Raw genomic sequence first — 24441 nt, 5'->3', positions numbered from 1 at the left:
ATGACACAGTCTCTTTTACTATAATATTAGAGATAGACTGTAAATGTCACTGATAGAAAAATGTCAGAATATCATTGACTTTCAGAACTGCTCGTCCCACCGACTTATTATATTGCAAAGTAGAACGGTCGTCAAAAAAACACGCAAAGTGCAGAAGACAACGAGAAATCTATGGGCAATTAGTGAACAAAAATTGTTCCGTCTGAATGAAATCGCTGATTAAATCAACTTCAAATTAACGATACGCGGTTGATCTGAAAATAATATACAAATTGTTTCCGAAAGCTATCGCGCTGTCGAGCGTCATCAGTATCTCCGCAGGCTTTGTTCACTTCTCATTGAAAAATACATCGAGAAACAATAGCCTGTGTCATTTTAAGAATCTCCTCCGGAAAGTTGTACATTGTGGCGTTATCTCATCTAACAATCTCCTTCCTTTCTTTAGACAAACTCATAATGCACAAGTCGCTTTACAATAGCATAAAGATTTGCGACTGGAAAAGCTTGCGTTTCCTTTAATAACGCTGCATCTCCGTCTCAATCGTCAAAACAAACGAATATTTCATTTTAAATACCGAAAGTGTAAAAAAAGAAGTGCAATTAAAAGGAAGCGCAGACTTGGAGAACCGCGGATCTCGCGGCACAAAGTTTAGTATAAATGTACAAGTAAATAATACGGACGTATATTTTGTACGTTAGCGTCGCACGTTTTCATTCGGGTAAGCCGATCCTCAATTTCGGAGCAAAACTGTGACGTAATTTTTTTCGCAAAACGTGATTTCATCTTTCGTAACGCCACACATCGCTCGAGCCGGAAGGGGGCCGCGACTTTAAAAAGCAGAACCGAGAGGGAACATCGTCCAGATAATGCGTACACAGTAAAATTTAATTACCCGACGGGATTTTATGAAGCTCGTCGCCGTTACTGCACGCAACCTGATGGGTACCTTCGTATTGGTTTCGGTAATGAGACACGGTCGAGAGAGGATAGGGGAAAAGGCGAAGAAATCGCGGGAATATCGCTCCGACCGGATTATAACAAAGTTGAAATATATAAACGCGCTGCGCGTAACTTTAACGGGGATTATCGAACTATGTTTTACGTGTATACCAGCGGCACGATGGCATGGAATGTCGTAATCGACATTATCCTTCGTAAAAAGGGCCGCTTTCGGGTTGGCCGGAACGGCATTAAGGCTTCTGTACACACAGACAATTTCTTTAATATCCAAAACGACCGACGACTGATTATCCGGCTTATTTATGCCCGTATGAAAAAATTATTTGGGGAAAAAGAGAAGCCATAGCCGGCTATATCCGCGCCACCGCCAGACGTTTCGACGGCTTGTAATACGTTCGCCTTTTTAAGCGAGGGTCCCTTCTCCCGCTAACAAGATCGTAACGCGCCGATATGGACGATCGGCTGAAATTCCTACCTCTCTCCGAGATGCCGATAGGATGGAGGGCCGAGAAACGAAGGACGGAAAGATCACGCCGGGAATACCTGCGGGACGTTCCCTCGTACGTAGAGGATTTAAGAAACCGAAGTGCTATCTGCGAAAGCTCGATCGAACGCGCAATAAAAAGTGCAATAAAAGCACTTCGCGACGAATTCGGTCGACGGTTTCTCTCGACCGATCGCGTTTCCACTCGCACCGGCTCCTTCATAGGGCGTCTTCTGGGTTTCCCGCACTCCCTTTCGCCTACATCTTCGATCAATTTGCAGTGAACTTTCCCTTGACAAAACTCGGAGAGCAGGAATATTTTTCGAGTTATCAGCGACTGAAATTTGAGAAATTGTATGTGGCTTGTACTTCTAAGAGCGTAATAAATATTGTCGTGTGTGAGGGGGGAGCTACGTAATTTCTTTAATATAATTTATCCGATATCGCGAAACCAAGTAGTAATGTGCGCAGATACGTAAATATTTTTAAGCAACAGACAGCAAGCAGACTGAGTAGGTATCTCTTCGAAGGTTAAAATGTAACTGCAGATATGCTCATTTCTAACATTATTTTAATAAATTGGCTTGAATATCGCGAACTCCCGTGAGAAACTGCATTTTAAAGCATCAAATGGCAAGGAGCAAATAATGGGCATCGCTGATGAGCTTTTACTACGAGTACTTCCATATTTACTTAAGTTTTCAACCCCAGTTTCACGAAATCGAATTTTATTAAAGCTCCGTTCGCGCTCGTATCGCGAATACCGTATATGCTTTTCCCATGGCCGCTTTTTATCCGCAGTATTATACTCGTGTTTTCTATGGCAATTCAATCTTCACGAGAATACAGAATGGTTTTTATGCCATTAGAGAATCAATATTACTCATGTAATTTAATTCATTTTAATATAAATTCATTTTCATACGTTTGCAAGGTATAGTATTTAATATTAATAGCTAGAAAATGTTGTGTGACGTCAACAACAGTGGTATTCTATTAAATTTATCGAAAAAGGCAACCTAAATTTACCGAGGAGTTTATTACCGTCAGTCACCATCATTGTACAAAATTAATGGCGGGATGATGTCCCGTGTATATGTTACGGTAACGTAAATTCACTAGTGGAAGTATCGCGTTACAAAAGATACTCGCGTTACACCTGCTTAAGTACCTAAGCAACGCTCCTTAAATTATGCAAATATACATCACGGCAAAACGTCGCGTCGGCGGTGAATTTTATCCGCTACACTCGAGTTTGCGCCGAATAGTCCGAAATATGAAGCTAATGCTAATGCGCCCGAGGGAGAAATTTGTTAATTTAGTATTTTGTTTCATCGCATTATTCTTGATTGTTTTGCGTTATGCCCGTTCTAGACTGGAGGATGAGCCGACTCTCGGCTCATCCGACTACGATCGTCCGTCTACACTGCACAATTTTAAGTTGTTTAGGTTGGTACGATTGAGAGCTAAATAACTTCAGTATGTATATATAAGAAACTGTCAACGAGAGAAATGGTAAAAGCAAGGAAAAAAAAGATTTTGGTATATAAAAAAACTACTTTTTTTTCTTGTTCTACAGAGTCAGCATTATCAATAAAATGTGTACATTTTTTATGTGTTTAGGAAGTAAAAACAAGATGTGTTTCATTTAACGAAGAAGAAATTTTTAATTTAATATCAATATATTCTCTGCCAGCAATACAAAATGAGTTTAAAAAAAGTAAAAGGCATTCATTGATATACGAAAAAATCGCTACTCTCCATAACATGTCAGAAGAGTATTGCAGAAATGCAAAAGATATTCAAACTAAAATAAAAAATTTAAGATCTGAATATATAAAAAAGAAACCCAAATTAGGTAATAAATCAGCTGTACTACTTATTAAACAACTCATTTATAATATTTATATAATAATTTATATAATATTTATAATATTTATAATATTTATTTACTATAACTGTTTAATGTTATTATGTATAGGAGGTACACTACCTGATGATTTTCCATTTTATGATGTTTTACATAAGCTGTGGAGTGAAAAAGATATATTTAATGATGAACTTCTTGATGATTCAATGGTTGATGATAATTCTGATGGTATATTAATAATAATTTTTTAAGGATTTTTACCTTGTGTCGTTCATTTATTGTTGTTTAACATTTGGTGTCACCGAATGTTAAACAAGGATAAATGAACGACATCTGTAGAATGTCCGCTATTATTTTCAGGCGAGTAATCAAATTCTACATCTTTTAATAATTCTTCACCTTCGGGATCTTCATTGCTGCTGTTATCTAAAATATTGTATTTTATTAGAAATAATGTCATCCTTATTTATTGTAATACAGAAAAATTATTACACAAGGTAAAAATCCTTAAAAAATTATTATTAATATACCATCAGAATTATCATCAACCATTGAATCATCAAGAAGTTCATCATTAAATATATCTTTTTCACTCCACAGCTTATGTAAAACATCATAAAATGGAAAATCATCAGGTGGTGTACCTCCTATACATAATAACATTAAACAGTTATAGTAAATAAATATTATAAATATTATATAAATTATTATATAAATATTATAAATGAGTTGTTTAATAAGTAGTACAGCTGATTTATTACCTGATTTGGGTTTCTTTTTTATATATTCAGATCTTAAATTTTTTATTTTAGTTTGAATATCTTTTGCATTTCTGCAATACTCTTCTGACATGTTATGGAGAGTAGCGATTTTTTCGTATATCAATGAATGCCTTTTACTTTTTTTAAACTCATTTTGTATTGCTGGCAGAGAATATATTGATATTAAATTAAAAATTTCTTCTTCGTCAAATGAAACACATCTTGTTTTTACTTCCTAAACACATAAAAAATGTACACATTTTATTGATAATGCTGACTCTGTAGAACAAGAAAAAAAAGTAGTTTTTTTACATACCAAAATCTTTTTTTTCCTTGCTTTTACCATTTCTCTCGTTGACAGTTTCTTATTTTTGGATTCCACTTGTAAATATTACTTCAAACACTTTTAATTGGTACGATTGAAAGCTAACTTCAGAAGTCTTTAGTATGACTTTTATCCGTCTACACCACTCACTCGGATGAGCCGAGAGTCGGCTCATCCTCCAGTCTAGAACGGGCATTAGCAATGTATATGATATACAATTACATAATGAAGTTAAAAGACAAAAATCTATGTTGATATCGCCGTTGACTGACAGTGTCATCATTAACTGTAATACGCACTTATTGAAATAACGAACGATTTTAAAATAATCTCGATCAACTAATTAAAATTTAATTCATGGTTCTTTCAAGAATGGCTTTTGCATTATCCCTCTTTACTTTACAAAATCATGAGAGACGAAGGGAAACCATAGCCATTACGAACATCCTATAATATAGATCGAACGTTGTTAACATAGATTATCCGTCAAAAGATGGTTCCCGTAGCTTACAAAAGGACTATGCAAGCTATATCGCATTTAAATCCTCGTATATATCGATCCTCGTATATTAATCCAGCATATCTTAATTCAATTCGAGAAAAGATTAGGATTATTATTACAAAAAATTACAATTCTTTTTCGTGAGAAAAAGAAGAGACAAAACACGCGCAAGAAAGTTAAACGTAGAATCAACGTTTGCCAAATTTTTTGTATATAAATATTCCTTTTGCGGCTAGAACATTTATCTAGCTTAGAAAATTGGTACAATATAGGAGCCACGTGACTTGTGACAGCCTTTATGAGATACCCCGTACACAAATAATATAAGCTACGGTACACATAGGCAAACGTACGCTCATGGGAAAAGAGAAGACAGAAGGGAAAAGGAGAGAAAAAGAGAAAATGCGTCGCGCATCTACATAAATTCTTTACTGCTACGTGCATCGCATATTTCCGATATTCTTGCGCAGCGTGTTGTAAGCTTTCAGAACTTTAAAGAAACATTTTCTACTATGATCCGTATAAAGCTATCTCGCGCATCTGATAAACTGTTGCTGGTAACAAACGATGCCTGTTACAGATAGTGTAATAAATAACGGCTGTATAAAAAAAAAAGATATTTGTTGCAAACTTGCTTATCGTCTAAAATCTGGCATTTCGCTTTTTCCATCATATTTCGCTCGAGCCGCGCAAACACGCGGAATGTTTTAATTTTATTCTACACAGGATATCCCCTTTTAATTTTATTCTATGCACGATATGCCCCGAATCTCACAATAAGTCCCTCCAATTCTAATTCTACATATTTATATTAAAATTTCTGTAACCTCGCAAGTGTATCGACGTTCAGGAAGAGTCTTGCGGAGAGCCATGAATGTGCAGTGACCGATCTTTCCGCGAGTCGAATCGCGAAACGAACGCCGTCGCTCGCGAAAGGAAAAGACGACCCGCGAGCCGACCCGAGATCTCTTCCGGGCTGTCGATACGGCGATTCGCCTCGCGCTCCTCTCTCAGTGACGTGTGCCGCGTTTGCTTTAGTTCCGGGATGCATACACGAGAAAGAGAAAGAGAGAGAGAGCCAGAGAGCGTCTATGTGTGCAGACAAGGTTTTATTAACCCTCTCGCGTACACCGTTCGCCGCGTATGTATACGGGAACACGGTGCATCGGCTACGAGTTACTCTCCCTCTCTCTTTCTCTCTTTCTTTCCTCTCTGCTCGATGTACAAACGTGTATAAAGCACACGGCGCGCGTTCTGTGTACTTGCAATCGATCGTTGGCGCGTTGCCACCAGCCATAGCGCGTTTCTTCCCGTCTCTCTTCTTCCTTATCACCATACTATCGCCGTCCGTGTATCTTTTCGGCATGTCCCTTTCTCCCTGTTTCTGTCTCTCTCTCTCTCTCTTGCTCGTCTCATCCGGCACACAGCGCGTTCGCACATACCTTTCCCACGACCTATAAATTCGCTCTCGATGATATTGTTCCGTGAGCATCGCTTCGTATCGCATCGAATCGCGTCGTAGTGGCGCTCAGATAAGAACCGTTCGGAGACACCCGGTATTACGACGGGTATAATCGTTACGATATAAGCGCGAGATTGGATTTCGTTGCTGGGTGGCGAGAAACGAGGGATGCGTGGCTGTTTGACCTTTAAATTGCCCTCGTAATGGATAATTTATTGATATCCCTTTTAGCGGCGAGCGCTATACTTCCGGCGAATCTCGCCCACACGACGTGATAAGAACGATAAAGATTAAGAACCTAATACATAAGTACGAGATCCCTTAAAGTTGAACTAAGGTTCAGTATGTTATAATATACGTGGTTGCGTTATCGAAATTATTCATTTGAGAAATATATTTATAAAGATAAATATCTTTAAGTAAATTTTAGTAAAACAGAGAAGTCGAATATATTTTTGAAATTTTTAGAAAGTTTTAACTCAGAAAAAGCAAAGGTACTGAAACTCGAAATGATATCGCAAGCTACGTTGCGAAAAATTCGCAAAAATTCGTATCTTTGCATGGGATAAAATTTTATTTGGCGTAATGTTGCTGCAAAAAGACCTGCGGTTTTGAAAAGAATCTTCTAAAATGTTTCGATTCGTACATTGTGATTAGAGAACATACAATTTTTATAATTAATATAGAAATTAAAATATATAATATTATAGTTTATAGCACATATTGCGTTGTTATAGGTACAATTTATAAAAATATTACGAATACGCTTGAAAAATTAAATCGAATATTCATTGATTTTTTGCGTATTTCAATATTATTGTACATCTCACTAAATTTTTTTTCCTGGTTTTACTGTTCCATGAAATATATACAATTTCATCATATCCCATTTTTTTATAGTAAAAAGCAAATTCTAATAAAAGAACATATTAATTTTTACTGCAGGAGAGGTCTTGATCTTAAACGTCAAAGATATTGATTAAACGTATTGTTTTTAATATCGCGATTGCTCAAGAATAAAAAATACACAACTGCAAATGCTCTGCGTCGGCGGAAAACTGGCGTATCGATATTCAAGGCACTTCGCACGGATGATTTCAATATTATTGGAATCTAATGCTTTAAGCCGACGGATGCACGTGAATTTCGATAAAAACGGAGTTTGCGAAGTTAACTTTGTGTTCCCCGCGTGGTAGCGAAATTGCTGCGCTCTTCACGGGCGAATAAAACAACGGATATCTGATAAAATCGTTTAGTCTATAGGCTGATTTTTTCCGCCGCTGCCGACGGAGGCAATTGCGCAAATTATACGGGCTGGCTGATAAATACGCAAATGCCGCACGATAAATCGGAAAACTCCATATATAATCTAAAGCGCGGAAACATTCCTCGGATTTCTCTATTTTACATGCCTGATATAAAAAAATTCGTCCTCGAAAATTACTGGTCGTATAATAAAAGAGCTCATTCAATCGTGCAAATCCATAATCGTTTATATTTATATTTAAAAAAAGTAATGCAAAATAACGCACCATAAAGATAATAAATATAATTAATAGTGTTGGAGATAGGGAAATGATCATCCACAAACAATGAAATTATAAAAGAATCCAACCACTTTTGGCGAATTATGAAAAAAAATTTAATTAATCGTCGTGAAATGCATTTATGATTAATACTTGATTTTCACCGTGAAAAATAAAATAACTGTCGTCAATAATTGAATGCTGTCGACTGACGGCTATAATGAACTTTAAATTAATTATGCGCATTCGAGATTAATCGACGCGTGGAAAGATAAAGCGAATCCTTTTATCCCGGCGCGGATCTGTATTTTATCATTCTTATTGATTTTCGTTCAGGCAAGATTAATATGAACCATTTATTTCGAAGGGAGTATAAATCAAACTTTGGAACATTGAATTTGCATACGGCAGGGGCGGGCAGGGGTTACAAGTAGATGTAGCATGTGTAAAAAAGATTCTCAAAATTTAATTCAGACCAATATATAAAAAAGACCGATTTGTGTATATGCTGTTATAAAACTGCCAACCAACCCTTCACTACATATACTGACGCGATTGGTAAAATGTCATGCAAAATGTTATAAAATTCAGGAATATTATCAAAAATAAGATATATCAAACATTAATAGAGAAATAAGATTAAAATAAATAAAATGCTCTTTACATACATTTTGCACATATTAATTGGATATAATCTGGTTCATGAATTAACGCATTCAACGATAAATATATTTGCAAAACTATCCATCTATATGGTTTTGTACGTCACAAGTATTATCAGCAAGTGGTATGACACACACACACACGCACACGCTCATACATACACACATACACACACATGGGTAAGAAGGCATCAAAGAGCAACTGACGTGACATATTTCAATTAAATCTATGCCTAGTCGACTATTTGTACGGGAATTCTATCAAAAAATTGCGACTGTTTCCCCTGCAGTCTGTCATTCCTCTTCCCCTTTAATCAACCGCCACGCGACAGCACAGTTGCTATGACGACTTTTGATTGAAGTAGCATTTTAAATTGGCTTTGTGCAATCGCACTTAACGAACGTTTTACAGTGTTCCCATTCATCGCAACAAAGAAAGACAGAGAGTTTAGAGTTTAATATAATGGGTATTAGCGATATTATACGAGCGGGCTGCTAGAAGGGGTTGGAATAAGTAGCGACCGCTCCCGAGGGTGCCCAGCTGTTCGAGCTAGGAAAGGGTTTCGAAGGCGACGAGGAGGGTTGATCGGTTGGCGGGTTTGAAAGAACCGGAGAAAAATCCTTTTTTCCGCGTCAAACTTTGGATTTCGCCAAAGGTGCGGTGGTGGCTACGGTGAAGTTTCTTCCCCTATTTCTCAACCTGTTGAACCACTCTTTACGTGACCCCCCCCCCCTATTTCCTAACCGACATAACGCACGATTTGTTTTTTCGCGGTGTTACCGCATATTCGATATTCCAGCGATCTTGCGACGATGAATTTTGTGGTTTACATAAAGAGAAATTATACGAGGAATCATACTTTAAAATAATTTTTATAAGTCGATTTCCAGTTATACCTCCTTTAAGTTTTTTGCAATGATACTTTCCTAAAAAAAGTAAGATATTATAAGATGTATCGTTCCCAAAGTGCAAGTTTTGCCTAAACATTGTCGGCGGAGGAACGACGTTGAATTTCTCCCGCGAGATAATGTCGATGCGTGCCAGGAGAGCGATAGATGTCAAAGATGATTTGATCGCGAACAATTCGCGTGAATTCACGCGGGAAGTCGAAAACGACGTTACGTATCAGCAGTGATGCTGTCAATATGTAACATCGCACGCGCGGCAGTTATCCGCTTGCGCGCGGCTTACTGCCGGCGTTTCCATAGCGCGCATTTTTGGAAGGTGGTAATCCCGCGATCGACGCAGCTTGCTATCGTGGCCGGCTCTCCCCTCATAGAGAGTGACTACGTGCGGTACTACATGCGTCACTTTAGTCTGAAAGGCAACCGTTAACAGATTTGCGAAATACCCATAAAATGGAGAAATTTAACTCTGTCAAAATCTGTTTCGCGCTATACGCAAACGTCCCGTCTACAGTTCGATCGCAAAATTTGCGGTCGAGTGTGCTTATAGAATTTTGCAACAGCACGAGCTTCTTATAATATCGAAAGAGTCACTTCGACACCTCGATGTATATATGTTTCATAAATTATATATATATATATATATATAAAAAAAAAAAAAAAAAAAAAAAAATTATTTTCGCGAATCTTATCCTTTCAATCTCGTAATTGTTTTACCTGTGGCTATCTCAACGACGAATTAGCGGCGTTTATCCGGTGTAATAAGGTGTAATAAAGCATAAAGCGCTTAAGAAATAGCGTCGGTATTTAAGAGATTAGTAGCGGCCAGAAGAGAGAAACTCTCCTTTGTAGTTGACAAATCGAGGACAATCCAGCCGAGCGAAGAGATTGCGCGACGTCGGCGTCGGTCGGTTTCGAAGATATCGTTCCGCGCGCTGGTTGTGCGGCATTCCCGCGGCCGCGTTTCCTTTATTAGGCACGGGCTTGACTATATATCTGTTTATCGTTAAACCTGCACTTTTACGGAAACACGCTCGAGGCAAGATAGATTACCGCGTCGCGAACGAGCGGGCTCTTTACCCTGGTTGCAACGTTCCTTGCAACCGCTCCTAGCGTAACGATCCCCGACAGCGTATCTGGACCGCGCGATGATATGAGCCTCTCTAAATGGGGGAAGGGGGACTCGGCAGCTCGGTCGTTTTCGCGATAAAGACGCGAACAAAGTCGCCCCCCGCTCCCATTTCTAGCAGACGGAGAATTTCATTAAGCCGACGATACTCGCAGAGTCGAGAAAGTTAATGTCGGGTCTTTATTCCAACCACCATCTACTGGAGCGACCAGCCGCGGAATTCGCACCCTCCGTAAGAATCATAGCGAGAGAGGACACCGAATAAAATTAACTTTATGACGAACGATCTTTTATTTCTCTTGCTTAAGGGCTTCTGAGGTCTCAACAGACTCCACGCACTTCTAGATTACTTATATAAAATACTTTGCTTCTCAAAACTATTAAATGATTCGTCTACTTGTTGAATTGTTTTAGAAAAGGTAAAAAAAAATAGCAGATGTAAATACTATCACGTACTAAATTTGTATGCTACATTCGAAACAGCCATCGGCAATCAACTTCATTAAAAAGACAATCGAATGACTCATATACTTAACATTTATTTTAAAGTATATGACGTATCATGCATTAAACATATAAACTTAACTAATACCAAGAATCTTTTCTCTTTTGCCCTCTCTCTCTCTCTCTCTCTCTCGAATTTTCTTTTTATTTCATAAACAGTAACAAAGATGCATAGCATCGTGAAACGGAAAGTTGACGGAAATCTCAATAAAATACTAGTCAGCTCCCCTGGCATTCTCAGACGAAAAATTTTCTATGTCCTGATTCGCGCGCGCCACGCAAAAGTTCGAAAACTTTGAAAAATTGCACATCCGTACGGGCCGGCTATAAATAACGGTTGGCGGCAAGAAGCGCGTGACTTATGTTGTATGCGACCGTGTGTCTCTCCCAGTGCATTAATATTTTCTCGGAATCTCGACAGGGCTATGCCTTTTTATTGCAACGTACGCGCGATGTAAATCCAAACGCTCGTATCGTACGCGACTCGAAACGCGATATTTCTTTTTCATCTGCCGCAGACACCGGCTGTCACCGAGCGTATGATCTGCACATTACCAGTTTCTAACGAGGGAAACGCCAGCTATCCATTCCAGATATACGTCGGGTGTAATGGATGCAATTTTCAAATTTTAAAATAAAACACTTCGAAGAGTACGCGCTCTTTGACTTTAAAGTCAAATTGTCGGACTGATTTGCAAAGAATAATAATTATTGCTCAAATACAACATCGTACACGCAGAAATCAATTTTGTTATTCGAAATAATTATCTAAACTCCTCTTGCTACTACAACTAAACATTATTAGATCTATAACAGACATCCATAAAATAATATCTTTTTTTTTTTTTTTTTACTAAAACTTTCTTTATGGTGTTGTTGGAAATACTCATTCATAAACAGTAACATCTATAAGCAAGAAAGACTAGTGATTTGTCACTATCGATACAGAAGAAATGCCAATATTTGTTGCCGTTTTAATTTAGTTTTTAGACGGCACGATATTCGATATTCCAATATCCACTATAGTCTCCTATTTTTCAATATTCCATTTTTTTAAACCGATGGTATCCGTTTTTTCAGCTTTACTGAAACATTACTGACTATATTACTTATTCATCGTTCGACTAAGAGACAATAGCTCGAAAAAGCCTTGTCCATCAAAAGGAATAACAGAACAAGTAAAAATTGAGAGGAGAACCGGAAAAAATTTGAATCATGCCGGCTCGGCTCAATAATTAAAAGCTATATGGAAATTTTAAATGCTTGATTTGAAATAGGGACTCTACACTCTACCATTTTTTATAAAAGTCCAGCAATAATGTGAAATGACTGTCGCTGCAGATGTTTGATAATTCCGGCAAATTCCGATAAATGTCATCAGTGTGCCGAACTAATCGCTTCTGTCGCTCGTAATAAAATGGAATAACGGCCGTTGATTTCGCGGCTGTGTTCTTTCGGTTAAACAAACGAGTGAATCATGTGCGATTACCGGCCAAATCTATTGGAAGTAATACTGTGTTCACAGTGGCGCGTGCAAATTATACAGATTGATTGCTTGCGGTAATGAATTGCGAGATCGATGAACATTGCACTTGCGGCACGACTTCATGCTATAAATCTAAACGTGCTATTAGTACATACCGCCGTAAAACAGTTTAACGTAAAAACTGTGTACGTGTGACAAGTATGCCGATTATTCTAAATCGTGCATGTCGCAGGGTTTAAAGGAGAATTTTAAATTAGTACACAAACAGTCCTGGTTTAAACCGTATAAAATAATTCATTAACTTGGTACTTGAAAATTTAATTTCTCTTAATTTATCGTACTAAAATAAGGATGAAAGAAAATATTGAAGAAGCGTAAATAAGTTATTGCAGTTGAAGTTTATAAAACGCTACGTAAAAATAAAACAATGTTTTAATATAGTTAGAAATAAATGATTAATAGTAAAATCAATTTTTCCGTAGTATTTCTCGTGAAATGCGTTATTTTGTTCTATACTCTACAGTAAAGTTTTTGCAGACTGTATATAGAGATTAAATATTATAGATTAGCAACAAAAAATTCAACAAAGATACGGCTTGCAATTTTCTTCATTTTTAATGAAAAATGCGACAAACATATTTGTGCTTCATCGTGTTAACGTTCGCACGGTTGCATTAAAAAATCGCCAGACTTTGACACAAACTTTTTCATTTGTCTGAAAATAATCTAATAATAACAAATTTCTTCGTTTCTGCATTCTTGTTTCTTTTCTCTAATATGTATTTTTTTCTTCACATAAATGTCAGGTCGAGTCTCAGACATCGAAATAGAGGTCGAAAGAAAATCGTTGTAATATACATATGTACATACATGTATATGTACCGTATGTACGTAAAACAAAAATATGTACATACATACACGCGTACATATATATATTTTCATATACTATATTATGTATGTGTATAGACACACACACATACACACACACATTCACATATATAAATATAATATTACTTATAAGACTTGCAAGATAACAAAAAATCGTTACTCTGTTCTGTGCATTTGGTCCCAAATGCGTATACATAGCTAAACACGCGGCTACCGGCGGATATCTATATATGCAACGTAGGTTCTTCCGGAAGAACCTCTAGAAAAGTAGAGCCAGATGTGTGTGGCACTGTTTCAAATTGTCCAAGATTGTCATCCGTCGTTCCTTCCCGGTGGAAGCGTGTTACTCTTGAACACATCTTCGTCGCGCGTTTTCGCACAAAAATAGTTTCTCTCTTCCGTTCCACGGATAAATTTTAAATAAAAGTCATTCCGGGGCTCAACTCAACCGACGTCTCTTTCCGTCGCCGGGATTTGTCATCGTATCTTTATTTAATAGCCCGCCACAAAATTTCAGCGGGTAACATTTGTAGCGTATCATACCTTGAAAAATACGCCGAGGAGCATTTCGTATGGAAAGTAACGTAATATTTCCTTGCGCGTTATATGTAAAATTGGAAAAAATATATAAAAAATCTGGCGACAAGTTTCTTTCAGCGATAAATTTAGCGATTGTCGTACAGACAGTTATTTATTAAGTAATAAAAATTGTAGGTTCTTGACACAAAATACGAAGTACGAAAGAAGACAAAAGATAACAAAGCCTTATTCTTCGCCTTACTTTACTAAAATATGTAATTTCAATTATTATTAACTCATTTAATTACCGAGGTCCATATTTAAAGTCATTATATAATTATTAGATTAAACGTTTGTCTTTCGTTTGTCCTTTTTCTTAAGAATTGATTATTGAATTGCGGGAAAGAAAGCACAGACTGTGTCTCAAAATAAATTTTATCTGAGTTCAATTAAAACGCGATAAATTTTATCCAAGTCCCTCAAAACGTGATTGTAAATATGATATAGCAAATTAAAAAATTGACTTTTAAGATCTATAACTATTGCATTGTATGATATCTTGAAACTGATTGCAGCTATGCAGTTTCTTAATTCAGCAGAGAAATGCAACTAATAAGCCTAAGATATTTAAGAAAAAATGAAAAAGTCGTGAGAGGAGAGAACTTTAATGAAACTCCCTCCAGGAGTTGGCCTGGTGCCAAATTCAATAAAAATATCATCATATCATTTTTCGTGTCTTTTATCAAACATATACATATAACTGTCTTCATGTATAACTAATTAAATTTTTTTACTCATACTCACGATATATTCTATCAACTCTAATATGTACTAATTAAATTTTATTACTCATACTCATGGTGCTTTACGTGCTCTTCTGCAGTATAAATAATTATAATCTTATATGCTTATGTAATTGTTTGTAAGCACAAATGTACATGATCGCAAAAAATAGTACTGATCATTAATAATGTAATCATTTTTATCAGACTCTGCATTCTCTCTGAAGACACGCATCATAAAATAAATCTGCAAAATCGAAATCTGCCGCAAACGGAACATAAATGGGGCGATATGACTGCGATAGATAAGAGGGAAGCGTTCCCTCGTCATGGTCGGACAATAAAATTCATTGTCAGACGGTTCTATGAACCATACATACAGATCTTAAGGTTGCCCCACGCCATTGTCTTCCTGAGCTATTTTCGGAGGCGTTGCCGTCACGATTCGAGATACAAAAAAATCGCTCTGTTCCCCTTCCGATTGCCCCACGCATCATATGAGAAACGAGCCATCTCCGAAGAATAATTAAAGCTAAATCCACCTATAATTATCGATTAACATCGTACTATTGTTTCCTCCTTAATTAAATAACAGACATTTTATTTTTAATCATTGCCTTCTTAATTCAATAATTTGATCGCATAAACTTACATTTACAGTAATAACTAATAGAAAAAAAAACGGTATCTTTTTTTTATTCCTATGGTAATGAATGTTGTCGAAAAACAAATTCAATAAGCTAAAAGAAAAGACCATTCAAGCTTGTTTTAATGCTTTCAATTAATTTTTGCAGAAGGAATGATTGTATCGTCGTTTCGGCGTTGAACTATATACACATTTTGTGCATAGTTCAACAAATAGATACTTATTTGTGTAGGATGCATAGTTCAACAAATAGATACTTATTTGTGTAGGATACATAGTTCAATACATGGAGAAAGCGAAACTTTATGCTCACGATTGCGAAACGTAATAAAGAATTAATTTCTTTAACCTAGCTTACTCTCGTAACGACGGATCGTGACGGCGTCTCTCTCCGTTGCTTTAGATAATTAATATCAGGTTATTACGACAGTGGGGATAAACTGCATTATGCTCGTAGGAAGCGGGAGGAAGGAGGGAAGAAGACTGATCTGCAATATTCATTCGTTGTTATTATACTTAGGATACGTAATCCGATAACGCAGGACTAGTGTAGCTTCCCAGAACAATGTAAAATATCAGCGGCGAACTGAAATTACTAAACTATTTATCTTTCGTATATAGACTCGATATCTGCAAATTTGCGGTATAATATCATATAAAACCGTCTTCTGCGCCTATAGTAAAATATTTTATTTAACGCAAGTTTAAATATATTAATTATAATTAAGTAAACGATCATTAAATGATATGATAAGTAATTATAATTTATAATTAATTCACTATCATGTGAGACACTTATATTATCTTATTATTTAGCTAGGAAAAGTTGTTTGATTTATATTATGATCGTTTAGGGACTTTTACTTTTGTTTTTACTATCAGATTATACGTGTAAAAGACGGAAGTCGATCCTAGTTGTTCTCCGGTACAAATTGGACTTACCAGGAATAGTCGCTTCCTCGGCTGTGCTTCGCTGGTGAATTTATGCTCGCGGTAAAACTATTTTTGCGACAACGTCGCGTCAGCGACGACAACGACTACTTTCCAGCGCGCTCGTTGCGTTTCGACAATGCTGTCAACGACAAAAGTTTCTTCGTCGCAGCCGACAAAGTTGGTTGCTGCAAACGCAGCATCGCAACAACGTGCAACGCACAAAACGACAATGTTCAATAGTGTTTCGAATAAAATACAAATAGGCATAGAGAAAATGCATACCGCGTATTTTCGACGAAGAATAAAACTTGTTTAAATTAATCTAGGACAGAAATATTAAGAAGACAGAAATATTTCATTTAACTGCTAAACGTAAATTGCTCTCGATTCTGTAATTTGATCTTCTGAGATAAAAAATATTTTATGGTAAAGACAATTTACTGGTATCGTAAAAAATAATTTATTTATTTTTAATTTTCTCAATTATACCTTTATCTTTTTTTTTATGTAAATATATTTATATACTCTCTAAATTTCTTGGAGTGGAAATACTGCCACTCCAGTGAGATTTCACTCTTTTGGAGTACCTATACTTATTTTTCTTCTAAAAATAAAAAATCTGAATTTCAGAAATCAATTCCTTTGGACTAATTATTTCCAAATATGACTAGATGGAATATAGGGCTATTCTTCTAAATTGGGCAAATCTCATAGGATGCGACGCCGATGTGGAATGCTCGCGTTTCAAAGAAAGGCGTGAGCATACCGAGTTATCTCGGGCAGAAATAACGCGCCCGCAGATGAGCTATTAGATCAGCGTACATCTCGCTCGCCATTAAAACAGATGAAAAGTAAACAGGAATAATTGCAGGGGCGCGCTCAAAGCGAACGGTTCTTCTTGCGGTATTCTCGTATAACGACAGTATCAGACACATTAAACATAAGTTGTTATCCGTATACATCCTTTCATATCGCGCGCTTTATACAAAATACTTTGTTTTAACTTATACAATCCGTTTTATCAATTCCGAAAAAAAAATTCTTTTAGCTACGAATATCGTGGCATCTATAAACTTTTTGGATCATAAATTATTGAAAATCGAGGGATTTTTATAGAACTAAAGGTGGAGATGCTCGAAATATTTATAAACAAAAAAAAACGGTTTCATAACTCTTCACTTAATTTAGTAAGATATTTAGTAAAAATAATTTTTACCTTAATAGTTTTAATTTTTAATTGTGTAAATTATTTAGAAAGATAAGGTTAAATGGCAATTACATTTTAAAAGAAGAATTAAGCTTTTAAAAGAAGAAGCATAAATTCAATCAAAATTAATTAAGATTAACCTAATTCACGTAATTTAATAAAGAAAGAATAAGATTCTGTAAATGACGGGGAAAAAGAGAAAAAACACAGCTGTGATATGTATACCCTGTATATGTACGACACGAAACAGCAAGTTCAGACGATGTCGTGCAAAAATAAATTAAGGGACTCGATGTAGCTTGACGCCAAAAGACGGGTAATTATGGTAAATTTCCGCTTGCAAGGATAGAACGACAATAGGATTGTAATTATTGTTTAAATTAGGTTTATATCAAGACTGTCAAAGAACGAATGCACTGCCATTAAATGGCAAATGTAATTAAGTGAATGTAAACCATTAAACAAGAGTGAGTAGGAAAATCATTTAACGTTAGAAACAAATTTATCTAAATTGTGGTTACTGTAATTATAGAGAGATATAATATTTCATTGAAATGAGAAAGATCATTTATATGTAATGAATATATATAGAACTTACATTGCTGCCAAAATGTAGAAAATACATAGAACTCAATTAAAATAAAACATCGACAAAAGAATTGTAACGTATTTTCAGTACAATTCAAGATTATAAATTCGTAATTTAATCATTAATTAGTATATCAGTTTCTAAAAATTGTAGTTAGTGTATTTTAAGATAAACTTGACATTTCATACTTTCGTAATATTAAAAATTCTAAAATAAATCTGAAATATCTATGCCGTTATTTTATACATTTGTCCTCATTTATAACAACATATTTCATCGTTAGATTAACCGGATTCTACACCTCTGTGGATACCGTGGGAGGTTTACACGACGCTTAGAATCGATCAAACGAAGTTTCAGCGAATCTAAGCGCACCCTATAAATCTCCTTCGATTTCTGTAACAAGTATGATCGCGTAAAAACTTTTTTAACTTTGCCTTGCAACTTGGGAATACGGAAAACGTTGGGGGAGGCTGATAAGAAAGGCAAGTATCCGACAGTATTATCGCCTTTCTATATAAATGCAGTTTGTATGGATGCTCGAAGCGCGAAAGCTCAACAAGCGGATGAAGTTACACAATATGAACTGTCATCAATCTAGGAAGACAAAAATATTCTCTATATGGTTCTATAGAAATATTCTATATCATATTTTCCTCTTGCGTCACTTTAATATCATTCATCTGAAATTCAAACTGAAAGACCTTCAAGAAAATATTGATAGAAAGGATCTTTGAAAGATACACACCGGAAAAATCTTCGGACAAAGAGGAAATATATTATTTTCTATACATACTATATGAAAAAATGTAGTTTTGAATATGAGAAAATATATTTTAAAAATGTTTTTGTGATTTTACAACTTGTAAAAATGTTTTTGTGATTTTACAACTTGCATGAACTTTTCAAGGCAAATATTATCTTTAATTGGAATTCTATTATGAAATTAACATTCCCGTTTTTTAAACGTTCAAGAAAAACAGTTTCTATTACTATATTCCAAGCTTTTATATTTGTGGAAACAAAAATCAATATTATATATAAATAAATTTTTGAGCCCAAAATGCTCAAATTTTTATGGATCAAAGCATACAATAATATACATAACATTATTTCATATTTTTGCATTCTTTCTTAAAGAGAATTCTAAACTACAAAATAATTACTAATTAATGTCACGAAATTAATACCTAAAATTAAATGTTCTGTCTTCTTAGATTGGATATAAATTTTGCAGTGCGAGTCGTGATATTTCACCAATGTCATCGCGTTGTATTAAGTTTAATTGTATTGCGCGCCTCTTCCTCGAGATCATATGGTAGTAGCCCCTACTATGTACCGATGTACCACAGTTTTAAAGTTCTAAAACTTTCCGCTAAGGTTAGCTTCCCGTTCCGTTGGTCATTCTTTTACTTTGTGCCGATTAAGCCACACGCGTGTTTACGAGATTCCGAAGAAAATAGAAATAAGGAAAGTTAGAGACGGTTCCTCGAGTTCGGAAGACGGCGAGGAGGTACAGAAAGGAAACGATAGCGACGGTGAGGTAGCGTTCGTCGTTCTCATATGTGTACGGTGTCACTTACATACGTCACATATGTGTACGGTGCGAGGTTATGTGCCGAGTGACGACGAACGACGGCTACACGAAGCCGGACTGTTGTCGTCGTGACAATGGTTGACGCTGCACTTCCACGGCGTTTACGTACATTCGTGGGAAACAGGTGAAGTGAAGGGAAGCGCGTCGTTGTTGCGAGTAATCGCGAGCACCGCGCGCGAGGTATCCTCTCGTCGTCGCCGTCGCCGCTGTGTCGTGATCATCACGACCATTACGGTCGTGCTCGTGGCTCACCGTCGTCATCCTCGGTGCCAAGGAGGCACCTGACGGTTAGACGAAAGTAACCGAGCGAGACGCAGCAGCAAGATATAAAGGTGTCTATATCGACTATATGTCAACGCAGTAATGCGTAAAGGAAGGTTTCAGGTGTTTTGGTCCAACCAATTCACCTTGAGAATGCAAATTGAGAAACTTCAATTGTGCATAACCTCATTGCGGAATGTCCTACGATAGCCTAACCATCGGGCGATAGTGACTTCAAAAAGGTAAGACGCATAGGCGAGATTCAGGTGTCTTGGTCCAACCAATTCGCCTTGAGAATGCAAATTGAAAAATTTCAATTGTGCACATAATCTCGCCGCGTAACGTCCTCCCAGCTAGCAAGTTGGGTCGGGGCGGTAGTGATCTTAAAATGGTAAGATGCATAGGCGAGATTCAGGTGTTTTGGTCCAACCAATTCGCCTTGAGAATGCAAATTAAAAATTTTAATTGTGCACATAACCTTGCCACGTAACGTTCTTTCAACCATCAAGCCCGTTCGAAGCGACTTTAAAAATGGGGTAAGATGCATAGGCGAGATTCAGGCGTCTTGGTCCAACCAATTCGACTTGAGAATACAAATTGAATTTCAATTGTGCACAAAACCTCACCGCGTAACGTCCTCTCAGCTATCAAGCCTGTTCGGGACTGTACTGACTGCAGCGACTTTAAAAAAGGGATTTAGTCTTGGTCTAACCAATTCGACTTGAGAAGGCAAATTGAGGAACTTCAATTGTGCACATATGATACGCATATGCAAAGCCAGGTGTTTTGGTCCAACCAGTTCACCTTGGAAATGTGTGATTGATAAAATTCAATTGCATACATAACCTTTACTCATAACATCTTGTTTCAGAATATCATCAGAAAGGTAAATGATTTCGACCAGACTGCCAATCGACAACTATTGACTAAGGATGGTATCTAAAATTTTTTAGAAATTATTGCGGAAAATATTATCCGTAAATATATTGGTTCAACCAATATATTAAAAAACAATCCGAGTATAACTCGCCTTGAAACTATTAGAAAGACTATTTTTCCTTGAATACGAATATCCTTACAGGCGATATTATGATGCCAATAGAAAAAGCTGTAATCGTTATTATTTGGAAGGTCTTTCTTACGACAAGGATTTCTTAAAAACTAGTGCGTATCTGTTTCTTAGTACGTTTAGCAGCGATCCTTAAGATGAGGTTTAAAAAGACGCTTGTAAATCTGCTTAGCGTCGAGACGGTAAGAGTCGTGATACGAGGAGTCGCTCTCCTGTTTGATCGTAGATATGTTCAGAGATTGCATTTTGCCTGATAGAATCCTAAAACCAGCGGGTTACAAAGATCTTGTAGTCAGGCGGGAAGACGTCTTTGTAAAAGATCTTCCCTTGGAGGAGCGAAAGGTCCTGCTAAAAAAGTTATTCAGGTGTCTTAGTCCAACTAATTCGCCTTGAAAATGCAAATTAAAAAATTCCTCCGGAAAACTTATGCGGTAATAAATCCATTAAATATAAATTTGGAGGTTAAATCTGTTTTAGACAGCACTATTGTAAGAGGACGAGCGTATGGTTCAAAAACCAAAATTGTGCGGCAATCAATGAAGCACAGAACGACTGCTGCCATTGCTGGAATTGCAAGGGCCTCGAGTTCTAGAAACTCGCAAGGCTGTCTCGCCGAAATCGACAGAAGCCATACGGTCAATCGAAGGCGAGCGAGCAGAGGCAGATGTACAGTCAATAACAGAACTTGTCCTCTCAAAATCACATTACCGGTACGTTACCGGTTGGAAGCCGGAACAAGCGCCTACGAAAAGAAATTAGTTGTAAGTAATGTTGCCAATAGACTGGCACAGCCTAAATGTCAATGAGACAATTCATATATACAAAAAAACCGCAATAGCCGAGCAGGTAAAGATACAGATTCGTAACAAATAGTACAGCTATCGAGAAAGCAGGCCATTCCGAAGTATCAGCCAGTTTCAAATTAATTATTTCGAGAATTATCTTATTCCCAAACCTAATAAATTTTTTACAGGTTAATCCTTAATCTGAAAAAGCTTTATAAGTTATAGTTTAATAAATAAGTTACCATTATGTTGAGCATCTTAAATAAAAGACAGAAAAAAGGTCAAACAAATTCTGGCTAAAGGATAATTCCTGGCGTCGATTGATTTGAAGGACGCATATTAATTAATTCACATTGCTGATTCAGACAATATAAGTACTTGAGAATTTTGTTGAAGGTGCTCTTTATGAGCTAAAGTACCCGTTTTTGTGCAAAACACGGCTTCGTACACTTAAAAAAAAAAAAAAAAAAAAAACTATGAAGCCAATCTCTTACCTAAGAGAATTGGGCTACTTATCCGTTAATTAATTAATTGGATGGCTTTCTTCTTCTAGATGAGACATATACGGTATGTTTGAGAAACATACAAGAAACATGCAGTTTCTGGAATCACTATGATTCATAATGAGTGAGAAAAGGAGAAAAATGAAGCTGGCGACCAGAGATATGGTTCTTGGTTTGATTAGGATACGAGTACCTAAAATTAGTGAACAGCTTATAAATCCGAGGCAATTACACGATATTCCATTCGAGATTTTTGCCAGGTTCATAGGAACCTTAGGTTTATGTTGTGTAGCCTTAAAATTTGGTTGGATACACATGAAGTATTCTGAATAAGAAAAATTGATTGTGTTTCAAAGAAACACGAATTAAAAGAGGTTTTTTGACTGGTGTTTCATTAAAAGCTTTTTCTTTTCAAATTGGCCTTAGAAATACATTTGGATGCGTTACCCTCCGGTTGAGGTGTTCTTTACCAAGCTCAGCGGATTCACTAAATTTTGCAGTGCGAGTCGTGATATTTCACCAATGTCATCGCGTTGTATTAAGTTTAATTATATATGTTCAGCCGACTAACCGAGGAAATATTGTAGTTGAACTCGACCATGTCGACAAAATAAGCCGTAAGAAAAGTACGTCCTTATCTTTGAGTAGAGGACCCGTCGTGCTCGATGCTCAACAATGATCCTCCGGGGAGAAACAGAGATGAGCGTGTCGACGACGCTGACAATGCCGTCCACGACAAGTTTTCTTGCGGCGAAGAACACGTCTGAATGCAGAAAGTACAACGCCGGTGCACTGTCTATGATAAAGCGTAAGCACAGTAAGAAACATACAACTCGTTATAAATATGTCACTGCTCCTGGAAAAGAGTATGTAAACAAGTGGAAGTTTGCCTTTAACGTCCTTAATATATGGGTGAGGTAATGTTATAACTTTTGCCATCTCTCAAATGAAGTCTAATTTTCGAAAGTAGTCATAAGCAGATCGAATGTACAAGATGTGTCGTGTAAAGTCCTTTCTTGTAAAAATTCAAACTCTCTCTGCATTTTATAAAGTTTTAGAATAATATACGATCTCGTAAGTGCGTACATTCTTTCCTCGTTCAACAAAATACAGAAATCTTGGAAATTGATAAATTCGGCACGTCAATCTCTTGCAGTGTCTAAAAAACGGGAATTTGCTTTTCTGATTATTATACTTTGTTCTCTATCATACGATAAATATAAATTTGAGTTATGTTTAACATGTATTCATTTCGACGTGGTAACAAGTTCGATATTAGATTTTTGCTGCACGTATAATGTAATCAAAGTTGCTGCAAACGTCATATAGTATACATATATGTGCATAGTTATATTATACATATACATATATAACTTTTACAGCAACAAGAAGTTGGACGTGTAACACGTCTCTAGCATCAAACTTCTTGCTGCCGCTGTACGTGGAGCCCATCGATTTGCATCACGATTGAAGAACGAACTCTTTTTTAATTCTTCGGTGAGTTTGAAGATTCGTTTCGACGTTATCACGAAGGCGTCAACCTTTTTCTCACGACGCGAACGAGCAAAAAAATTGAAACGGCGGAGGCGAGACGATCGCTTCGTTTCTTCATCACCAGGCGATCTCGATTCGTTAGAATCGATTATTACAGCAAGACGATTCGATTGCGAGCATCCAGGGACACAAAGGGACCGATGTCCCTTTTTTTCCCGTCTCTCTTTTAACTGTGCCGTGGGAAAAGGTAAAAAATGGCAGGTATTCGTACTACTCCCGAACGTAATCGCGATATATCTCTTGCGACTGTAAATGGTCTTCGCTTCGCACTAACGACCCTGTCCGCACTTTCTAAAGACTTAAATGACGGCGTGACTTTCGCCACAGTCGGCGCGTTGCCATAAACAGTCGATACCTAGCCTCGGTCGGATGCAGAGCGTCTTTATTGGAACGTTATTTCGTAACTCAACGATAGAAAGCTAATAAGATATGCTTTCCTTTCAGGAAAATTGAAACAGGATTGTGATACTCCAGTACTAGTCCAGCTAGGAAGCGTTTTCGCTGCAGAGTATACTCGCATGAATACCCTC

The 24441-nt window shown here is 36.7% G+C and overlaps 2 protein-coding genes across 6 annotated transcripts in view; both read right to left on the bottom strand.

The window, feature by feature from the left end:
* LOC112453695 overlaps positions 1-24441 on the bottom strand; it is a 132492-nt gene that overhangs the window by 13482 nt on the left and 94569 nt on the right. The window contains exon 1 of one of the 3 annotated variants that reach the window (XM_025014597.1): positions 22929-23098. The exons of the other annotated variants lie outside the window; for them this stretch is intronic. The gene's annotated coding sequence lies outside the window, so the exon portion shown is untranslated. Of the gene's footprint in view, positions 1-22928; positions 23099-24441 lie in introns of those variants that run through there. 3 annotated transcript variants of the gene reach the window in all.
* On the bottom strand, positions 3406-4594 carry LOC112453698. Of its 3 annotated transcripts, XM_025014600.1 has the most exons (5): positions 4393-4594; positions 4077-4311; positions 3846-3962; positions 3577-3741; positions 3406-3473 (listed from the first exon to the last, which is right to left on the bottom strand). In XM_025014600.1, the coding sequence occupies exons 1-4, from the start codon at positions 4420-4422 to the stop codon at positions 3614-3616; spliced, it is 510 nt and encodes a 169-aa protein (XP_024870368.1). In that variant the 5' UTR covers positions 4423-4594; the 3' UTR covers positions 3406-3473; positions 3577-3613. The 3 variants fall into 3 exon arrangements, with proteins under 3 accessions (XP_024870368.1, XP_024870367.1, XP_024870369.1); XM_025014599.1 differs by having other exon boundaries at positions 3412-3741; XM_025014601.1 differs by having other exon boundaries at positions 3412-3581; positions 3888-3962.

Source organism: Temnothorax curvispinosus, unplaced genomic scaffold (genome assembly GCF_003070985.1).
Source record: "Temnothorax curvispinosus isolate PA1 unplaced genomic scaffold, ASM307098v1 QBEX01004614.1, whole genome shotgun sequence".
NCBI classification, from domain to species: domain Eukaryota; kingdom Metazoa; phylum Arthropoda; class Insecta; order Hymenoptera; family Formicidae; genus Temnothorax; species Temnothorax curvispinosus.
The sequence above is the reverse complement of the archived record's forward strand: the minus strand, read 5'-3'. Positions and strand labels throughout refer to the sequence as shown.

What these genes read in the sequence shown, in the direction of transcription:
- LOC112453698 (XM_025014600.1), bottom strand. Translation starts at nt 4,422, where the DNA reads ATGGTAAAAGCAAGGAAAAAAAAGATTTTG. An exon ending in CAAGGAAAAAAAAGATTTTG is followed by an intron (nt 4,312 to 4,392) that starts GTATGTAAAAAA and finishes TTATGTGTTTAG; the next exon opens with GAAGTAAAAACAAGATGTGT. An exon ending in AAAAAAGAAACCCAAATCAG is followed by an intron (nt 3,963 to 4,076) that starts GTAATAAATCAG and finishes TATTATGTATAG; the next exon opens with GAGGTACACCACCTGATGAT.